The sequence below is a fragment of the Melitaea cinxia genome, chromosome 23 (assembly GCF_905220565.1).
Source record: "Melitaea cinxia chromosome 23, ilMelCinx1.1, whole genome shotgun sequence".
Lineage (NCBI taxonomy): Eukaryota > Metazoa > Arthropoda > Insecta > Lepidoptera > Nymphalidae > Melitaea > Melitaea cinxia.
In genome coordinates this window covers 7640872-7662809 of record NC_059416.1, presented here as the reverse complement: position 1 = coordinate 7662809, position 21938 = coordinate 7640872, and the positions used below count along the sequence as shown (strand labels likewise).

General features: G+C 31.9%; 1 protein-coding gene across 1 annotated transcript; it reads left to right on the top strand.

Moving 5' to 3' along the window:
• The first annotated feature begins 4647 nt into the window (after window positions 1-4647).
• Window positions 4648-16958, top strand: LOC123665030 (fumarylacetoacetate hydrolase domain-containing protein 2). Its single transcript, XM_045599391.1, has 6 exons — window positions 4648-4902; window positions 6242-6490; window positions 8042-8261; window positions 12853-13017; window positions 15245-15411; window positions 16017-16958. Exons 1-6 carry the CDS (start codon window positions 4865-4867, stop codon window positions 16171-16173), a joined length of 996 nt encoding a protein of 331 aa, XP_045455347.1. The 5' UTR covers window positions 4648-4864; the 3' UTR covers window positions 16174-16958.
• The last annotated feature ends 4980 nt before the right edge of the window (window positions 16959-21938 follow it).

Here is a 21938-nt window from a genome sequence, read left to right as displayed (position 1 = left end):
ACGTAGTAACGAGAATTTTTTTTTCATTCTATCTTAGAGGATGTATTATTTTAAGCCTTGGCTAAATATGAAGTTTAAGCCATAGTTGCTTCGGCAGATACCACCATGAGTTAAACTTCATATTTGACCATTGCTTCTATCGGTGTTGAGAGCATGCGCTAAGAAATTTTCAGCTTTTATGAAATGACTAAAGTCTGGCCTCCCTGGGCTTCTAATCTAATACTTCAATCAAGTTAAAAGATCTCGTACTATCGTGCTGATCTGTAGAAATTCTTTAGCTTTTGAAGCCTCTTTATTTTACGTAACTGAAGTTTTAAATTTTTTTTCTCACTGATTATAATTATCGGAGAAGAATATAGGCTGTAAAACGAAAATCAGTTAAAATTTGCAGATCGTCGTTTAAACATAAGTGCAGACCAAATATATTTTTTTGTTACAGCAACATTAATGGGTGTTGAAATTGATAATGATAAAGCATTGAATTTCTTTAAGGCTTACGATTTATCAATCGACAGAGGAATTGAGAGATTTCAAAAATTTTGGCTTCAATTCGATTTCATATATAACCTTACAAACCTGCAAAAAGAAAAAGAATCGTGTTTGAATATTGTCAAAGCATTACCAGAATTCGTACGTATACTTTTTCCTTTTGATGAACGATAATTATAGTAAATTGGAATATTTTCTGAGATTAATATGTCGTGATGTTTTTTTATGTTCTCGTCTACAAAAAACAATTGTATTAATGGTTACAAGGATTCTTTTACATGTTCCACATACTGTTCTTTAATAAGTATTTTCGTGAAACAATTTATTGTATTAAGAGGTTTCCGTTATATGAGGACGAATTTTCCATCGTCTTTTAGAATTATTTGCATAAGGTACTAGTATCAAGGTCTTAAGAAATATTAAATTTGCCCATGCTTAACATACGACTTTTAGCATTACAAGATATTTTATTTATCATCTCAATTCGACGATAGTAGGTAAGTAATTATCGTTTGACAATATTCTTGTTTTTTGCTGATTTTAAGCTTTCGCTATTATTTTTTATTGATTTTCTGCTGTAGAGTACTACCACGCCTGTTGGAAAGTGGAAACCGTAGCTTATATACGTAGTATATAGCGTAGATTATATATACGCCTGCAACGCTAGGAACATTGCAAGCGGCCCAACCCTCTACTCACTACAGGATCACAACAATACTTGGGAGCGGTATTATTTAGCTGTGATCTTCTGTAAGGTTGAGATACTTCCCCAGTCGAGCTACTCCAGATTTTGAATTAGATCTTTCCTGCTGTACCCTATCTCAATAATAACATCTTGACAAATTTATATAATTTCTTATTGTTTTAGATTTTGTCCAGTAAACGTAAAGTATTTAAATTAAAAAATGAAAATAACGCAAACAATGATAAAAAAGGTAGGTAAAGGAAATATCAGATCACTTTAAGACACATCTTTCATCTCATTAATCCTCTAAGAAAAACAGTTCTTATAATAATATTTCTTGATATTCAAGTATGTTGAAAAACTTTTCTGCAAAAATAACTATTTAATCGGGATATACCTAAATCAAACAGCTAAAGTTTAGTTTTATTTCTCTTTCTTAATCTAGTTTACTGTAATCTAGATTCATTTAGCAATATACTGTAAGAATTTTCTAAAGTGCACAGGCACAACACGTATGTTTTGTATATCATTAGGACGGCAAACAAATGTGCGGTGTACCTGATAGTAAGAAGTCGTAAGTTGGCTTACATATGTCCATACGTTTTCTAACACCAGGGGCACCCCAAACGCGTTGCCGCCCAACACCTGCTATCAATGTAGCGCAACCTCAAAAGCTCTGACTAGGATACTCACCAACAAGTACGCCACTATTTGAGAGAAAAATTAATTTAACTATAATATTGTTTAAGACAGAGGTTGAGAACCTTAACGATTAAGATATCCTGTGTGACACAATAGATCATTTCTTTTTGTAATTAAAATAAATTAAAATTTGTAATACTTACAACCAAATACCTAAACAAGTTCGTAGACTACAGTCGAAATCGTACTTTATATGAGTAAGTACATAAATATTAAAAAACAGTCAAGCTCGTGAACAATTTTAGGTTCACTATAAAAACTCATAGACTGACAGACTGAAAGACAATTTCGAAAAAAAAAATATCAATAATTCAAGTATTCATTTTTCTTTCAGTATTGGCAGTATAAGGGTAACCTGATAACCCTCGTTACGAAAAGTATTTTTATTTTACAGAAAAGAACGTTTTTCTAGACCAATTACTATCTTACAACGATGAATTATCAGAAAATGAAATATTCCAAGAAGTACACACAATGATCATAGCTGGAACTGACACTTCATCCGACGTACTTCAGTTTGCATTACTACTGATTGGTTCCTATCCCGATGTACAAAAAAATATATTTAATGAGTAAGTTGAGGCATTCATTAAACGACGTCTTTGATACTAATTTCATTTAAGTAAGTCTTTAGATCGTCATGACCTATAAAATGATTGAATTCTGTATATTTGTGTATGTTTTGTATTACAGATTGAAAAATATATTTGGCGATTCGGACAGAGATGTTGAGAGAAATGATTTAGCTGAAATGATTTATTTAGGAGCCGTACTTAAAGAAAGCATGCGATACTACGTAACGGCTCCTTTCGTAGCTCGATATTTAGACAAAGAAGTTAAACTAAGTAATATATTTTTTGATTACTCTATTTTCACTATTTCCATTTGATTATGACAAAATAGAGAATCTGACTATGAAATCTACTACAACATACTAAACCTAGAATGAGACATTCAAGTAAAATGTTACAGTAAGTAGCAATGGTTGAAGAAAAACATTTATTTACCTGTAGGATAAAACTAATTTGACGATTGATGATTTTTTTTTTATTGAGGTTAAATATACAGGAAACGAAGTCAAAAACACAATAGCGTGTGGCAATTTGCAAAACATCAAATTGTTTACCGTTGCAGAACACTTTTAGGAATTATAAAATTATAGGAATGACAATTTTCAATTGAACCAGCCATTGTCAAATCTGCGGTTCCAAATGCTTGATACAACTCTGAGTAGTAAACAATACAACAATAAACAAATAAAAAGAAAACAAATACAATATAACAATTTTACTAGATGACTTTTTTTTTCAGAAAATTATACCCTACAAGCTGGGAACAATTGTTTCTTGTCGATATATGGCGTACATCGTCACGAGATATGGGGAAAAGATGCTGATCAGTTCAGACCAGAACGTTGGTTAGAAAAGCAGCTACCATCTAATCCAAATGCTTTTATACCTTTTAGTATTGGCAAAAGAAATTGTATAGGTTAGCATAATGTATAAACAGTAATTTATTTTGGCTACTATTATTATCTATTAATAATAAATATTGAGTACCTAATTTTCTTATATTTGATAATTAGCTTAATTGATTTCTCTCGTGAATGTTACTGATATGTATCGAAGAATAATTTAAAAGTCTAACAAATAATGGAAAGTAAAGAAGAAATAATTATTTAGGCACATATCTTGTACAAAATTGAAATTATTTATAAATTTCGCAAGGTGCAACAACCAATTTATTACTTAAGTTTTGGAAGATAAAATAAATAAGTGGTTATATTCTAACTTATCGTATCAAGAAATTAAACCGTACTAGTAAAATTAGGCTTTAAACCGTTTCATAAATATTTTTTCACAAAAATTAAATATCTTTACATTGCAAAACATAATAAATGATCTTTTTCATGTTTTTCACAGGACGTTCATTCGCTATGATGTTTATGAAAACAATGCTAAGTCACTTGCTCCGACGCTACACGATACAAAGCGATCACACAAGATTACAAATAAAACTTGAGGTTCTGATCAAACCTGCTTCTGGTCATTTTATATCTATAGAACACAAAAAAATAAAATAAAACAACATAACTAAAATGACTTTTATTTAAATCACACATTTTCCTTACTTAATAATTTCTGAATAAAACGAATAAATCAAAATACATAAGTAATAAATTATGATAATTTGATACAGGTTTTATTCTCGAAGTTAAACTGTTGAAATAAATTACACACTGTCTTACATATTGTTTATCACACAGAAAGCTTGACTATGGATAAACTAAAAAAGGGTGTATCAGCTCCGACCACTACCGTAGTTACAAAGAGTAGGTATATAAGTACTTTACGCCATTAATCGGAACCCTATTGGTTCCGATAAATGGCGTTACGAGAAACGCAAGGAGGTCATTCGTTCAGTAAATTTTACTCCTCATATTTTTTCCATACGGGGGCCTTATATGAAAATCCATTTTTAGGGAGTAAGCTCCAATAAACTGCAAAAATTGTTCTTATGGACACAACGTTGATAATCATAGTATATATCACATATATATCAGATATCTTAATAATAACTGATAAAACGCCAATCTCATAATTACCAGACTTAAAAAGCTCGAACCCACAGCTTAAAAAAGAGTACATAAAAACATCTAAATGACAGTTTGTGTTTCCACTATGTGATAAAGTTTGATAAGGCATTGTATGATACTTTAAGCATTAACAGCAAAGTAATAAAGGCGATTTTAAGAATGTACTCAAATGTACTGTTAAAATGACGAGTGAATGGCGAGTAGCAATAGCAAGAGCAACTTTAGAAAATAGAAACATTGTTTCTTTATGTATATTGTATTGGCATTATAGGCCATAATACCGAAGTGTTGACAGAAAAAATATATTTTATTGATTATAAACGTATTTAGTTGCGTCTATTACGTAACTTTGTATATTTAAATTTATTTGGTAGTGACGTCCGCAAAGCGTTATGAATATCACGTTTGCGATTGCCCGGCGTTTGATAACATCTATAATAGACGTGGGTTATAACAGGTGAAACATGTTACCTGTTATATCTGTTACTGTTATAGAAAAATAACAGATATCAATACCTGTTATAAAATAACAGCCTGTTATTTAAGTTTATGCGGATAACGAACTTTGTTCTTGTAAATTGTAAACTGAACAACTCCCTTCATCAACCGACTTCCAAAAAAGGAGGAGGTTCTCAATTCGATTGTATTTTTTTTTATGTATTACCTCAGAACTTTTCACTGGGTAGACCGATTTCGATGATTCACTTTTTTATTAAGAGACATTTTTATGCCTAAATAGTTAAAAGTTTTACACCTAAACCTAAGTCCTAACAAATAATAAGAGCACTAGCAAATAATAGAACTATAGACTATTTTTAATCTAAACTATATGTATACAATGAATATATACAATGAATATAAACACTAACTAACTATTACTAACTAACAACACTGACTAACTAACTATTAAACAAATTTAAAAAACAAGAAATACATGAATCTTTAAATTTCTTCTATCACTTCCAAAATTCAAAACGCTTTGTAATTCGTTCGATTATGAAATTATAATAAAGAGGGAATTTCAAAGTTTAAACATTATCAATCATAATCACAACTGAATATCATTCTTATTTTTTATCTCGTAAAGTTAAATTTACAAGGTTAATTTATTGACCAATCATGTTAAACCGGGATGAGCCAACGTTTGGATACACAGCATAATTTCAAACGAGTGACACATATTTTATTTAACAACGTTTAGCTATTAAAATACTTATATTTAAATAATAAAATTGGTTTTACAGTACTTGATTCATAAAATATTATTTATTAGTAACACACAATATGGCACTACAATTCTTACAATGTATCCGAATACGAAGACAATACATAACATGACCACATTTGGGAGTTAATTTTTTCAATGAGATTTGTTCTTAAAAACTATCAACTATATTTTATAATGGGGTAATAAATACTAGGTGCTTCTCTTTTTGGCATGGTATAGGCATTGTTGTGCAACTGAGAGGTAAACATGTGAATTGTGTAATAAAATACCAAGTAAAATACTAGGTGTTTCTCTGTTTTGCAAGGCGCGTACTTATGAGCTAGAGTGAGATAAGAAATGTTATTCGAGAAATAACAGACTGTTAATAACAGTTGCGGTAACAAGTAACAGTAGTATTTGGTATAAGTATTTGATATTTACGTATCTGTTACTTAATGTTATTTTAGATAACAGGTATTTCGAATTCTGAATAACAGTTGTTATTTGTTACTTTCAAATACCTGTTATTTTTATCTGTTCCAATAAATACGCCTCACGTCTAATCTATAAAAACTCGCAGTCAGATAAAAAGAGGTTTTAATATAACTAGTGAGGTTGGTGTTAGGAAGTTTTCATTCAGCTCGTGCAGAAATATGAAGCTCGTTCAATTCGTTTATAATGATAATCCTAGTGAGATCCGGGTCGGTTATTTAGAAGGTGATAAAGTAGTGGACATCAATAAAGCGGACTCCAGCTTACCAAGTAATTTATTGGATATTTTAAAGAATGGTTATTTTGACAAAGTTAAAAAGTAAGTTCATCTAGCTTATTATTTTAAATTGTAGCATATAGACTTACAGAAAATATATAATCAGTCACTATCTTGTAAAAATAATGTACTTATCAACTAATATTGTTTACATGAAATATGATAAAAACATACCAACTTAATTATATTTACTTTAGAAGCTCATTCTTATTATTATTATTTCTGTATATTTGATATAGTTTATATAACGAATATACAGAAATATTCTATGAAATTGCAATTGGAATATAGTTTACGAGCATCTAGTAACATTTTTCTATTAGAATATGCTATAAAATACACTAATTTAGTAAATAAGTAATAAATGAATATCTATACATACACACAGTTCCTATGGTTAGCAAATTAATGCTTGTGTTTATAGGTAATATGTGGCTGATGGCTACATTTTTTTTTTTTCGATAAATAAATACAAATAATACTTATATATAAATAAATACATATTTCACACCCAGACTTGAGGCAGGAATCAAATCCACAACCCCCTGAGCAGAAAACAGGAGCACTACAAACTGTGACAACGTCATCAGTTTTCGCGAACAATATGTATTAACTTGATTATTTTTACATCGATGTCACAACTTTTTACTGAGTGGACCATGTTCAATAATTCTTAATTAACTGAAAGCTGATGCCTCTCATATGGTAATTATTAAAAGAGTCTAGGTTAAGCTACTAGCAGGATACAACAAGTTCACCGTGCCAAGCCAGAGCCAAGACTGCTTTAGCCGAAGTAGCACTGTTTGTTTTATACTCGTCAGAATAGCTCTAGTAATATAATGAGTGAGGGTAGGTGACTATCGAATGATGTGCTAGGTGACGCGATCGGTGCATCTGTTGTTTACAAATTCCTTTCTTATTTCCTACAACAGCGCTAGTGCTGACAAATGTAATGTTTTGGAGTTTACTCCTTAAGTAACAATATAAGACGAATAGTATGACAAAAATATGGGTAATAAAAAGTAATGTAGAGTGACTAATGTAGTACTGCCTTGAGAATGACTTTTTTGGTTTGTGTAGATATTTATATATTTTACCAACCAAGGGCTCCTGTAAGCAAAAAGATGAAAATCTTTTTAAATATCCTAGTAATCATTCTGAAGGAGTAAACTCCAGTCGTATGTCAGAACTAACGCTGCGTTGGCGCAACGGTTACAGCCATGGATTGTATCTGTTGCGCTGGCGGTTGCGGGTTCAATCCCTGCACATGACAAACATTTGTATTGGCCATACAGGTGTTTGCCGTGGTCTGGGTGTTTGTGCAGTCTTTGTGGGTCTCCCCACCGTGCCTCGGAGAGCACGTTAAGTCGTCGGTTCCGGTTGTTATCATGTACACCTGATAGCGATCGTTACTCATAGTAGGGAATATATACGCTAACCCGCATTGGAGCAGCATGGTGGATTAAGCTCTGATCCTTCTCCTACATGAGGAAAGAGGCCTATGCCCAGTAGTGGGATATTATAGGCTGAAGCGGTATGTCAGAACTGACACACATAATTTTTACTTCAAATTATTTATTCAATTGTTTTTAGATTAAAATCTTCAAACCCACCATCAGTGCCTTTGTCTTCCGTCAAACTAGCAGCACCCATCCATGGAAACGACAAGGTTTTGTGCATCGGTCTCAATTACAAGGATCATTGTGAGGAACAGAATTTGAAACCACCCGAGGTTCCAATGATCTTCAGCAAATTTTCTAGTACGATTATCGGACAGAAAGACGCTGTGAAACTTAGGACTGACGTTACTAATGTAAGTTAAATTTTTTTAATACATACTAAAAACGATTCTTCTCTACAGAATCAACATTCCAAGCGGATGGCAATTTTATTTTACCTAAAATTAATGTATTGAAAACTATAAATTTAACTTGTAAGTACTAAACTGTGTAACGATTCATAAGTGCTTTTGAAACCTACATGAATAACATAATTTTTTATGTTCATTTTATTAAAATAATAAATTATTTTAAACAATTCTATATTATTACACAGCAACAAGTTTAATAAGCTATATAAAAAAAATATTCAATTATAATAAAACAAATTGTTTCAATTTTTTCCAAATATGTTAAACATGACAATGAGACAAATCACATTTAGGTACAAAAACAATAAATGTAATAAGGAAATCTTATTTCACACTCAAATGAAGACTAAGTTACAAAAAATATAAAAACTGACTTTAAAACTAATTTAAAAAAAATTAGCAAAAAGTATTCACTCAATGTTAGAGAATACAAAAAATATTTACAACATTCACACATGTCATTATTTTCAATAAAAGAACATTTATGTAATACTTTAAACTTTATTCTTTTTAATTTGGCTATGAGTAACCCGTTTGTAGAGACTTCCTTCTGCTCTGCAGGTTCGATTGCTGCTTGAGTTTGGGTGCATAATATACATATAAATATGTGTGTGTAATGTGTATGTAATATTTGTATTTATATATCTATATAATTATTATCATTTCTATATACATTTATAAAAAAAATAAAAATATTTAGCTGTAACAGTCAGCTGTAACCTACAACACAATTAATAATAAACTCTGGCAAACACTAATGCTATATTGTACTATTACTACAAGCACACTATTCTGTCAAAAAAAAACTATTTAACTTTTACTTTTACTTATACCTATTAGATTTAAAAACATTTATAAATGCAATTAATCGAATATAATTATCGAAGTCATTATTTAATAATAACAAATAAAAAAACTTTAAGAAAGCACTTACCTCGAATAGAAACGAATAGAAAACCATGCAGCTGTAAAATGCTTGATATTTGAGCATTTTAATAAATTATTTTTTTTTTATTTAAAATGCAAAAATAATAATAATTAGGTATTTCACAAATGACACTGACCACTTTCTTTACAAATCAGTTATTAAGGAGTGGTCGAAAAATGTATTCTGTGATTCATAAAGGTCCACTATGACCTCAGTTAACAATTGGGGTCAATTATTGAAACAAATTGTGTTCGTAATTCATACCGAGCGTAGGTGGACGGCAAATGAAATAATGCGTGCTACGGCGGGTGACGACATTACATATTTTTACTATTTAAAAGAAATTGGCTTATTTTATTATTTTTTACTCTATATACGAACAGAAATTACAAAATATAAGTCATCGAAACAAATGTATCAAGGAAATACTTATCCATGCGAGAGATAGCATTTCCAGCACTTCTGACTAGAAGTTAATAACAAACAAATTAAAATGAAAAACGTAATTATAAGCGAAGTAAGAACAAAAAATGCTATATATATATATACTAGCGGTGCCCGCGGCTTCGCCCGCGTTGAAATCAGTGTTTCACAAACTTTTACCGGCAAACTTCCAATGAAACTCTCATCAAAATCTGCTTAGCCGTTCCGTAAACCTTCCTCTTGAAGCCCTCTCTCCATCGGTGAAACCGCATGAAAATCTTTTCAGTAGATTTTTAGGGAATCGATCACATACACTTTTGGCGACTTTGTTTTATAATACACTAACTGTTGCCCGCGACTACGTTCGCGTGGTTATGAAGATATGCATTACTATTAAGATGTTTAACGCAAACTATTTTTTTATTTCAGCGACTTGAAATGCTTATTACGCTGAGTATTTTTTTAACCAACTTCCAAAAAAGGAGGAGGTTCTCAATTCGACTGTACTTTTTTTTTTTTAATGTATGTTTCATCAGAACTTTTGACCGTGTGGACCGATTTCGACAAATTTTGTTTTAATCGAAAGGTGGTGTGTGCTAATTGGTCCCATTTAAATTTATTTGCGATCTAACAACTACTTTTTGAGTTATATCTAATAATGCGTTTTTACTTGACGCTTTTTTCGTCGACCTACGTTGTATTATACCGCATAACTTTCTACTGGATGTACCGATTTTGATAATTCTTTTTGGAAAGGGGATATCCCTAGTTTGGTACCGTGATAAGGAAACCAGGATCTGATGATGGGATCCCAGAGAAATCGAGGGAAACTCTCGAAAATCCGTAATAACTTTTTACTGGGTGTACCGATTTTGATAATTTTTAATTTAATCGAAAGCTGATGCTTATCATATAGTCACATATAAATTTTATCGAGATATAATAACTACTTTTTGAGTAATCTTTGATAACGCGTAGTTGCTTGACTATTTTTTCGTCGATCTACGTTGTATTACTTGTGGATGTAATTGAAGTCGGTTTTTTTTTCGTTTGCGAGTAAACACATTTATTAAAAGGCACAATTTAGTATAATTTAATAGTTATTTTTATAAAACCTCTCTATACACCACATTTTTAGCTTTATTTTCAGGCTGCAGTATAAATAACCTATCAGGCGAACTTATAGCTGCTGTTTATGTTTCATACAAACTATAATCCCCAATTAAACCCTCTTAGCGGTGGAATATCGCAAAATCCGTTCTTAGCGGACGTCTACTTACTATAATCTACCTCCCTGCCAAATTTCATCTTTGTCCATCCTGGATGGATTAAAAACCGCTGGATGGTCCCAGCGGTTTTTGAATTCTCGTGATGAGTGAGTAAGTGACCTTTCTCTTTTATATATAGATTACGATACATTATTTTGACACCTCCTCACCATCTATTGAGCATACATTTTAAATTTCAAGTCTCTTACTCAAAAACATCGGACTTTCATATAAACTTCCAACCCCCGTTTTATCCCCTTATGGATCGAGTTTCGTAAAATCCGTTCTCAGCGGATGTTTACGCCCTATAAGGAACCTATCTGCAAAATTTCATGTTTGTAGCTGTTATAGTTTCAGAGATTTCGTGATGAGTGTGTCAACCTACCATACCCCATTTTAACCCCAAAAGGGAGTTGATTTCTAAAGATACATTATTTGAACACATTCTCAACATCTATAGAGCATACATTTTAAATTTCAAGTCTCTTACTTCAAAAACATAGGACTTTCATACAAACTTCCAACCCCCGTTTTATCACCTTAGGGGTCGAGTTTCATAAAATTGGTTCTTAGCAAATGTATATGCCCTATAAGGTACCTACTTGCCAATTTTCAAATTTGTAGCTGTTATAGTTTCGGAGATTTCGCAATGAGTAAGTCAACCTACCATCCCCCGTTTTAACCCCAAAAGGGAGTTGATTTCTAAAGATACATTATTTGAACACCTTTTCACTATCTATAGAGCATACATTTTAAATTTCAAGTCTCTTCCTCCAGAAACATAGGACTTTCATACAAACTTCCAACCCCCGTTTTATCCCCTTAGGGGTAGAGTTTCATAAAATTCGTTCTTAGCAAATATATACGCCCTATAAGAAACGTACCTGCCAAATTTCAAGTTTGTAGGTATTATAGTTTCGGAGATTTCGTGATGAGTGAATCAACCTACCATCCCCCGTTTTAACCCCAAAAGGGAGTTGATTTCTAAAGATACATTATTTGAACACATTCTCAACATCTATAGAGCATACATTTTAAATTTCAAGTCTCTTACTTCAAAAACATAGGACTTTCATACAAACTTCCAACCCCCGTTTTATCACCTTAGGGGTCGAGTTTCATAAAATTGGTTCTTAGCAAATGTATATGCCCTATAAGGTACCTACTTGCCAATTTTCAAATTTGTAGCTGTTATAGTTTCGGAGATTTCGCAATGAGTAAGTCAACCTACCATCCCCCGTTTTAACCCCAAAAGGGAGTTGATTTCTAAAGATACATTATTTGAACACCTTTTCACTATCTATAGAGCATACATTTTAAATTTCAAGTCTCTTCCTCCAGAAACATAGGACTTTCATACAAACTTCCAACCCCCGTTTTATCCCCTTAGGGGTAGAGTTTCATAAAATTCGTTCTTAGCAAATATATACGCCCTATAAGAAACGTACCTGCCAAATTTCAAGTTTGTAGGTATTATAGTTTCGGAGATTTCGTGATGAGTGAATCAACCTACCATCCCCCGTTTTAACCCCAAAAGGGAGTTGATTTCTAAATATACATTATTTGGACACCTTCTCACCATCTATAGAGCATAAATTTTAAATTTCAAGTCTCTTACTTCAAAAACATAGGACTTTCATACAAACTTCCAACCCCCGTTTTACCCCCTTAGGGGTCGAGTTTCGTAAAATCCGTTCTTAGCGGATGCCTACGTCTTATAAGGAACCTACCTGCCAAATTTCAAGTTTGTAGGTGTTATAGTTTCGGAGATTTCGTGATGAGTGAGTGACCTTTCGCTTTTATATATATTATATAGATATATATATATATATATATATATATATATATATATATATATATATATATCACTTAAACAAATAAATGGATACAATTATCTTTAAAATCTTGTCCACAGAAAGTAGACTGGGAAGTTGAATTGACAGTTGTAATTGGTAAAAAGGCTAGTAACGTGAAAGCAGCTAACGCATTCGACTATGTCTTGGGCTACACTGTCGCCCAAGACATCAGTGCAAGGGACTGGCAGAAAACTAAAAATGGGGGACAGTTCTTACTTGGCAAGGTATGTTAGTATAGATGACTAAACTTTCTCGTAGTCTTGTAGGTTGTTACGTGTGCCTCGTTAGTATACCTACACTATTTGTTATCGCTAATTACACAATAAATTAAACATAGGTTATAATAAGGCTGAGTGCTACAATATTTAATGTGAACATGACACATGAACTGGGGAGGGTCGGGGGAAGGCAACGCGCTTATGATGCTCCTGGTAATACTGAAGCTATGGTAACCATTAGGTAATCCGTTTCTTGCCATCCTTGAAGTGTATAAATGTTATTCTCTATAATATAATAAAATGAATTTATTGCCACATACATACATATATTTTCAACCCACCAACAGCTATCAGTAGAAAATTCCAAATAAATTATATAACATTTTTATTGTTTCTCCGTTGTCTAAATCTATATGAATACTTAAATTCTATTGATGTGTATCTCGCTACTCTTATATCGTTATTGACATTATCTGAAGTGTTACATTAATCTTTTTAAACCAATCTGAGATTATTTTATGTTTTATATCGAGTGTCATGTGTGTTTAAATTTAAATATTACGTCATAATTATTTAAAAAAAAATCCATACACAATTACTTGACTTAGACATATTAGCTTTTTTCGGTTGACAATGTAGAAAAGAAAACTTAAAAAATATATATTATTATTTAACATGATGCTAATGGACAGATCTCGCTCTGGGGGAACCGCCTTCGTGATCATGGTTCACCAGACGCTCTCGTTTATGTTCTTGCGTGTGGTTACGGCAGTAAAAAATATAGCCTCTCTTCCTGTGGGTTTCGTAAGAGGCGACTAAGGGATAACACAGTTCCACAACCACCTTGGTACTTACAAAGCCGACCGATGGTGGAATAACCGTCTAACTGCTGTCTTTGAAATACACAGGCCGAAGACGGGCCGAGGCCGAGCAACTTTTTCGTCTTCGGTTGACAAAGTCAGCCCTGCGATCACCAACCTTCCTGCCCAGCGTGGTGACTATGGGCAAAATACACGAGTTCACGCCATTTTTGTTGCGAACTTGTAGAGGCCTACGTCCAGCAGTAGACTGCGATAGGCTGAAGTGATGATCAGTGGCGTGAATAAAGTCTTTAGACAGGGAAGCCAGTTAAAAAAAAATGAACAGCCACACTGCACTTACTTTGATGTTTAAGAGGGGAGGGGTTCGAGTCAAATCTCATCTAATCTTACGTTTGAGAGAGGGGAGGCCTCGGCAAATATCACGCCATTTTTTTTTCTGATTGAAACAGCCCACATTGCACCAGCTAAGCAAGCACGTATGTTCCGCCAAGTGCGATTGTCACAAGACGAGCTAATGAGTTACTGTGCGCAAACGCCAATGGCTTAGAGTGGCTAGATCAGAACGAAGTTGAAGGAGCTGATGATTTTACTGAAAATCATATGGACATGTTGGTTCCAATAGTCTCGCGACACCGCGCATGATTCTCCATGGACTGAATTAGAGTAGATATTCTTTCTTTAATCACAGTAGTTACGATTTAAGTATTCTATTGTTAAATTTTTATTATACTTATAATTAACTCTCAGCAATATTGATTACTAGTCTTAACTAGTAAATAAAGCACGAAGCAATTTTTTTTTACAATAACAATCCAACGCGTTTGTAAGAAACATTTCACGTCACATTTTGAAAAATTTCACGTGAGATTTGAGGATGGGGGAGGAGGTTGAAAAAAATCTCACGATATCTCACCAGGGGGGGGGGGACAGAAAATTTAAAAACACCTCACGTAATTAATGGACGCCCCCTTTCTCACAATTTTTTCGTCATTTATTTCAATTTTGTTGGGAATAGAGGTTTTTATATAATTTCAAGACAAGTAAATTATTGGACACGTAAGTCGTAAAGTGCATTTATACTAATAATGCAGGCATACAAATACATGTACAGCAACCAACTGGTACTTATCAAACAAATCAGTTACTGGAATTTGGTAATCGATTATTGGCTTAACCATTTTTTTTTTAATCCAATTTATGGTTATTTTTTTAAACATTATACAGATAAACAAAACAGATGTTTGTCATTTTATTTTAATAAATTGCACACAAATAACAGTAAAATATTTTTTTTAATGTCTTAAGTGTTGCCTATACGATATTGATTGAAACATAACTCAAAAAATATTTTTACATAATATAAAATACAACATATCTTGAAAACAAAAACTTATTTTTTTAACTTTTTCCAGTCAATGGACACATTTTGTCCAATCGGTCCCTGCATCACCACAAGCGATGAAATTGGAGATCCGCAGAACTTGAGCATCAAGTGCAGTGTGAACGGAGTTCTGAAACAGTCAAGTAATACTAATCAGCTGGTACATAAAATACAAGATGTCATTGAGAGACTTAGCTCGTAAGTTTTATTACTTTTGTTTAATAATAAACGGCCGCACTAGGATTTAATCCTGTGTCGGGGGTCCGGAATCACAAACATTACACAAGCACAACGGCCTAGACCACTACAAACGTCTGTATGCACAATACAAATGTATGTGCGGGGATCGAACCAGCAACCGTCATCGCAACAGCCATAAGTCAATGCTATGACCGATGCGCTAATGCGTCGTTAAAATCTTAACAAAATTTAGTACCCGCGGATTACTAACTAAATTAAATTCTGATATATAAAATCAAAATTATGTTTAATTTCAATCAAATTGATTCAATAGTTTTGGTATTCATACAGAAAGATAACGAAAATATATTTTTAGGTTTTTAAAAATGTCAAAATAGTATTGGATTTGTTATAATTTTATTATATGTGATAGATTGAGGATTTAGTAATTGGCATAAATTTGTCTCTAAATAAATATTATACACTGTAGGTATTCAATGCAGCTAATATTGGTTTAATAAAACTTAACGTTACAAATCTACATTTGTCAGGAGTAATAATAGGTGTAATAATGCATAATTTTACAAATAAAAAAAAAAAAGTGCATTTTTTATTATTTCCAGGATAATGACACTTCTGCCAGGCGACATCATACTAACGGGAACGCCAGGCGGTGTCGGAATGTACAGATCGCCTCCAGAATACTTGAAGCCAGGAGACGTTATTCATAGTGAAATTCAAAATATAGGCGTTCTTGAAACAAGAATTGAGAAATTTTAATTGATTACAGGATACTTATTTATTCCGCAATATAATTCAGGATTCTAATTAAATGTTAAACAAGCTGATAGTGTATACTCAACTTACCGTTACCGTAAACTGGCTGTGCTTTTTAGAATGTGTTCGATAATAAACGGTACGGAAACATAAGAAATCGTTTTTTTTTTTTACCTGGCGTAATTCAGTCAGTATTTTTACATTGTTAAATTTCATTCTTAATTTTTTTTTTTCATTGGCTATTCTTATGAAACAGTTCTAACATCTGCTGAGCTTCTAGTGGGAAATAAAGTAATCTAATTAATTAATTATTAAATTTGTAAGAATTTATGGTGTCTGAAATAAAGTTTAATCAAGGTTAGCCACAGCGAAATAATACTGTTCTCAATTAGCATTTACCTCGTAACGACTGTACCAAATTTATCAATTTACATTTTGATTTACAAAAGAAAGGTTCGTATGAAGACAATTTAAAGAAAATTGTTATATTCACGAAAGAAAACTGTAACGAAGGAACTAAATTCGACGGGTCAAATAGTGGTATATAAAAATGTATGTGTGTCCTACATTTTAGAAAATTCTTAATGTATGTCTAAATTAACCTAAATTACGCTGTTATGTCATCATTTAACATTGTAACACAAGTTGAGATGCCACAAGCGCTGGATTATATTACGGAACATTTATTTAAACACGAAAATAATTATATTTTTACCATTATATACGAAAATGTTATATCAAATCTATTTTATATAGGAAATCTTTTAATAAATAGCGCATATTATAAATACCTAGTTTTATTATTATTATTATTATTATTATTTTATAGATTATTGAATGTCCATTTTCTTATTAATTTCTGAAAAATATTATATTACTGGACAATAGATTATTTAATATTTTACTATTATTATTTTTTATAAGGAAGTCTCTACTATATACAATACTACCTTTTAAACTCGTACTAAAGACCGTTAATTGTCAGGCGTTTAAACATATAAAACATAAGTGTTGTAATCAACTTTCAAACTTGTGACGGACTACGATTATAAGCACCTTATAAAACAATTTAAGGTCATCATGTAATGAACAACCGCTTAAGAAATTGTAACGTTCTGAGTCATCAATAATTAAGTAAACCAAGCGCTACATAATGGCTTGATATAATTTAAATAAAAATTCCAAACTAAATCATTTGAAAGTTCCTTTTAATAGGCGAGACCCATCTAATCTAAAATTTCTTGACACCAAAGAGAATTTTTAAAAACGAATAGATTTTAATTATTATATTTTCTTATAAAATGTCTTTGTTTTTATATTGGGGCATGATGAATAGAAGTGGAACAGGAAACATTAATACTTACAGGAAAAATCTCAATGAATATAGTCTATGAATATATCCTATAAACGACAGTGTCGACATCTGCAATTTTTAATTTTATTTGCCTACATTAGTTGCTATACAATTAATTTCAATATTAACCCGGATTCTTGTCAACAATAGTAATGATATATAAACAAAATATGTATGTAATTATATCTAATTAATATAAATAATATACTTAATACAAACAAAAACAAATATTATCGTTGTTCCAAGTGACAACAATTCAAGATAAGTATGAAATAACATTTGCCTAGTAATTACTTCTTTGAAAGTTAATGTTGTATCTATAATTAGTAACTATTAAGGAAATAATACGTAATATGATGAGCAGAAAGTGGTGTTCCTGATTTTTTGGTATTAGACGTGTCCAAGAAAAGATCAGTACATGTTTTTTATGGTACCGTATAAGTTACACCGTTTTGAAAGTTTGTCTAATAATTGACTAAGCTTTTCAGCGTTTAAATTATGTTTCAATTGATAATGAATAACAATATATATTATATTTATAGATCTTAAATAGAGAGATGAAATAAGAGTATTGTAATGTTCCATAATTTAAAGTATATTGACCCTCTGTTTCTATTATTAATATTCTTATGTGTCTAGCCCGTTGGCGCAGTTTGTAGTAGTCCCGCTGTCTGTTCCACGCGTAGCGGGTTCGATTCCCGCCTGAGTCTTGGGTGTAGTATTTTTATTTATTTATTAATATAGGTATTATTTCTACGTATATTTGTAAAAAAATATATATTTATAACAGTCGGCTATTACCTATAACAAGCATTATGTTGCTCACTGTAGAAACAGATGACCGTGTGTGTATGTTACAAGGTATTTATTTATTTAATTTAATACAAATATCGCTCAAGAATAATTCAAGTTCCCTTTAAAACATACTTTGAAGAAAACTTGTTATATATTTTTTAAATTGGATAACTAGCTGTTATCCACATACATTTCGTGCACAAATGTTAACAATTTCTTATAATTGTTTATTTAAATTATAATAATCACCAAATTATTAAAAATCTCTTTTATTTTCCGTGTTTTTAATTGTAACAAGAAATTAAAAAGGGGTAGGTAGGTATACTTATTTTTTTCTTGTCAAAAAAACAAATAGCATGGTCATTAATCTTCTATAATCTTCTATAATCTATATAAAAGCGAAAAGTCACTCACTCATCACGAAATCTCCGAAACTATAACACCTACAAACTTGAAATTTGGCAAGTAGGCTTCTTATAGGATGTAAACATCCGCTAAGAACGGATTTTACGAAACTCGACCCCTAAGGGGGTAAAACGGGGGTTGCAAGTTTGTATGAAAGTCCTATGTTTTTGAAGTAAGAGACTTGAAATTTAAAATGTATGCTCTATAGATGATGAGAAGGTGTCCAAATAATATATCTTTAGAAATCAACTCCCTTTTGGAGTTAAAACGGGGGATGGTAGGTTGACTCACTCATCACAAAATCTCCGAAACTATAACACCTACAAACTTGAAATTTGGCAGAAAGGCTCTTTATAAAGCGTAGACATCCACTAAGAACGAGTTTTACGAAATTCGACCCTTAAGGGGTTAAAAGGGGGGTTGGAAGTTTGTGTGAAAGTCCCATTTTTTTGAAGTAAGAGACTTGAAATTTAAAATGTATGCTCTATAGATGATGAGAAGGTGTCCAAATAATGTATCTTTAGAAATCAACTCCCTTTTGGGGCTAAAACGGGGGATGGTAGGTTGACTCACTCATCACGAAATCTCCGAAACTATAACACCTACAAACTTGAAATTTGGCAAATAGGCTCCTTATAGGGCGTAGACATTTGCTAAGAACGGATTTTACGAAATTCGAGCCTTAAGGGGGTAAAAGGGGGTTGAAAGTGTTGAAAGTCTTATGTTTTTGAAGTAAGAGACTTGAAATTTAAAATGTATGCTCTATAGATGGTGAGGAGGTGTCCAAATAATGCATCGTAATATAAAAGAGAAAGGTCACTAACTCACTCATCACGAGAACTCAAAAATCACTGGATGGTCTATCCATCCAGGTTGGACAAAGATAAAATTTGGCAGGGAGGTAGATTATAGTTAGCAGACGTCCGCTAAGAACGGATTATATGATATACCACCGCAAAGGGGGTTTAATTGGGGTTGATAGTTTGTATGAAACATATACAGCCTAAAAATAAAACTAAAAATGTGGTGTATAGAGAGATTTTATAAAAATAGCTATTAAATTATACTAAATTGTGCCTTTTAAAAAGTTACTTAGTTTGATAAGCATTTCAAGTGACTGAAATAAAAAAATAATTTGCGTTAAACATCTTAATAGTAATGCATATCTTCATAACCACGCGGATGTAGTCGCGGGGAACAGTTAGTGTTTTATAAAACAAAGTCTCCAAAAGTGTATGTGATCCATTCGCTCGAAATCTACTGAACGGATTTTTATGCGGTTTCACCATTGGAGAGAGGGCGCCACCATTGGCAAGAAGAAGGTTTACGGAACGGCTAAGCCGATTTTGATGAGAGTTTCACTGGAAGTGTGCCGGGAAAACTTTGTGACACACTGATTTCAACGCGGGCGAAGCCGCGGGCACTGCTAGTTTCATATAAGGTCTGACTCCTCTCATATAAAAATTTTCATATCCTGTTTGACTCTTATAAGGTCTCATATATCTAAAAACTAAACATTTTATATTTCCAATCAAAGTTATTTCGTTAAGTATGCAACATATTACCGCAATATGAACTTATTGAGTTCATTACTATTTATTTTTTACTCATTTATTTAATATAATCTTAAGTTATTAAGAGAAACAATTAAATTTCGGATTTAATTATTTAAATATATAAATAATATAGCATTTATGAATAAAATACAAAATTATGTGGTGTCATGGGACACCAGGTAGGAACGAAGTTCCTTCGAATAGTATAGATGAAACAAAATTTGAAAAAAAAATATGTTAATTTTAACCGACTTCCATAAGGAGGAGGTTCTCAATTCGACTGTATCTTTTTTATGTATGTTACTTCAGAACTTTTGACTGAGTGGACCGATTTCGACATTTTTTTTTAATCGAAAGGTGGTGTGTTATTTGGTCCCATTTAAATTTATTTGAGATCTAACAAGTACTTTTCGAGTTATATCTAATAATGCGTTTTTACTTGACCCTTTTTTCGTCGACCTACGTTGTATTATACCGCATAACTTTCTACTGGATGTACCGATTTTGATAATTCTTTTTTTGTTGGAAAGTAGATATCCCTGTGAGTTTGGTACAGAATGTAAAGTAATGTTGGTGATAAGGAAACCAGGATCTGATGATGGAATCCCAGAGAAATCGAGGAAAACTCTCGAAAATCCGCAATAACTTTTTACTGGGTGTACCGATTTTGATATTTTTATTATATCATGTGCTCACATATAAATTTTATCGAGATTGATAACTACTTTTTGAGTAATCTTTGATAACGCGTAGTTACTTGACAAATTTTTTCGTCGATCTACGTTGTATTACTACGATGTAATTGAAGTCGGTTTTTTTTTTTCGTTTGCGAGCAAACACAATTATATATATATTTTCTAGTTCTTGATTTTTTTTAATTTTGTTGATTGGTTTACTACATAAAAGTACTTAGGAAATTTAGTATTTTAGAAAATAACAAATACCGTAAAATAAAATAAATCAAACAAAATAATAATAATAATAATTCAAACTATTAAGTGAAATAAAAAAAAAAACGTGTGTTTATTTATTTTTGTCGACAGTATAAAATTACATAAATAATTTAAAAAAAAAGTTTACTAGTAATATTTTAGTTTTACAAACGTCATATTATACAGTCGTGTGTCTGATATAACGTCACTTCCGTTATATATTTTTCTTACGGTTTTAGTCTCACATTTTTCTCAGTTCGGTCGCCCAGCCAAATGTCAAGCCTGACGTAAGGAACTTCGTTCCAAAAAGAAACTTACAACAAAACCATAAATATAAGGCAACGTAACAAATACTAAAATCAAAATTAACCATGAGAAAATATTTGTGTTCGAGTGCATGGGGTGGTTACATTCTAATATTGTCATAATGTAAAATAATTATGATACACCGCTCGAACGTCAATAACTAATTAACGTAAAATTTTCCTCAATTGACATTATTTCGAAAGATTTCCAATTTAAAATTGCCACAATGGGTCAGCTATCATAACCTATCTTACCGCTGATTGGTGAATAGGCCACTCAATTGAGCCAATCACCGTCTTCCGTCGGCCACAGGAAGAACCGTTTGAGACCTCCCTTTCATAGACTATTAAATTTATTATCAAGGGGACTTTTATTAACTTTAAGTGATACGGGCCGCGCAGCCAGCGTATTTTGACCTCT

Coding starts and splice junctions, on each gene's coding strand:
- LOC123665030 (XM_045599391.1), top strand. CDS start 4,865: ATGAATATCACGTTTGCGATTGCCCGGCGTTTGATAAC. Junction 4,903..6,241: donor ATTGCCCGGCGTTTGATAAC/ATCTATAATAGA, acceptor GCCTCACGTCTA/ATCTATAAAAACTCGCAGTC. Junction 15,412..16,016: donor GTCATTGAGAGACTTAGCTC/GTAAGTTTTATT, acceptor TATTATTTCCAG/GATAATGACACTTCTGCCAG.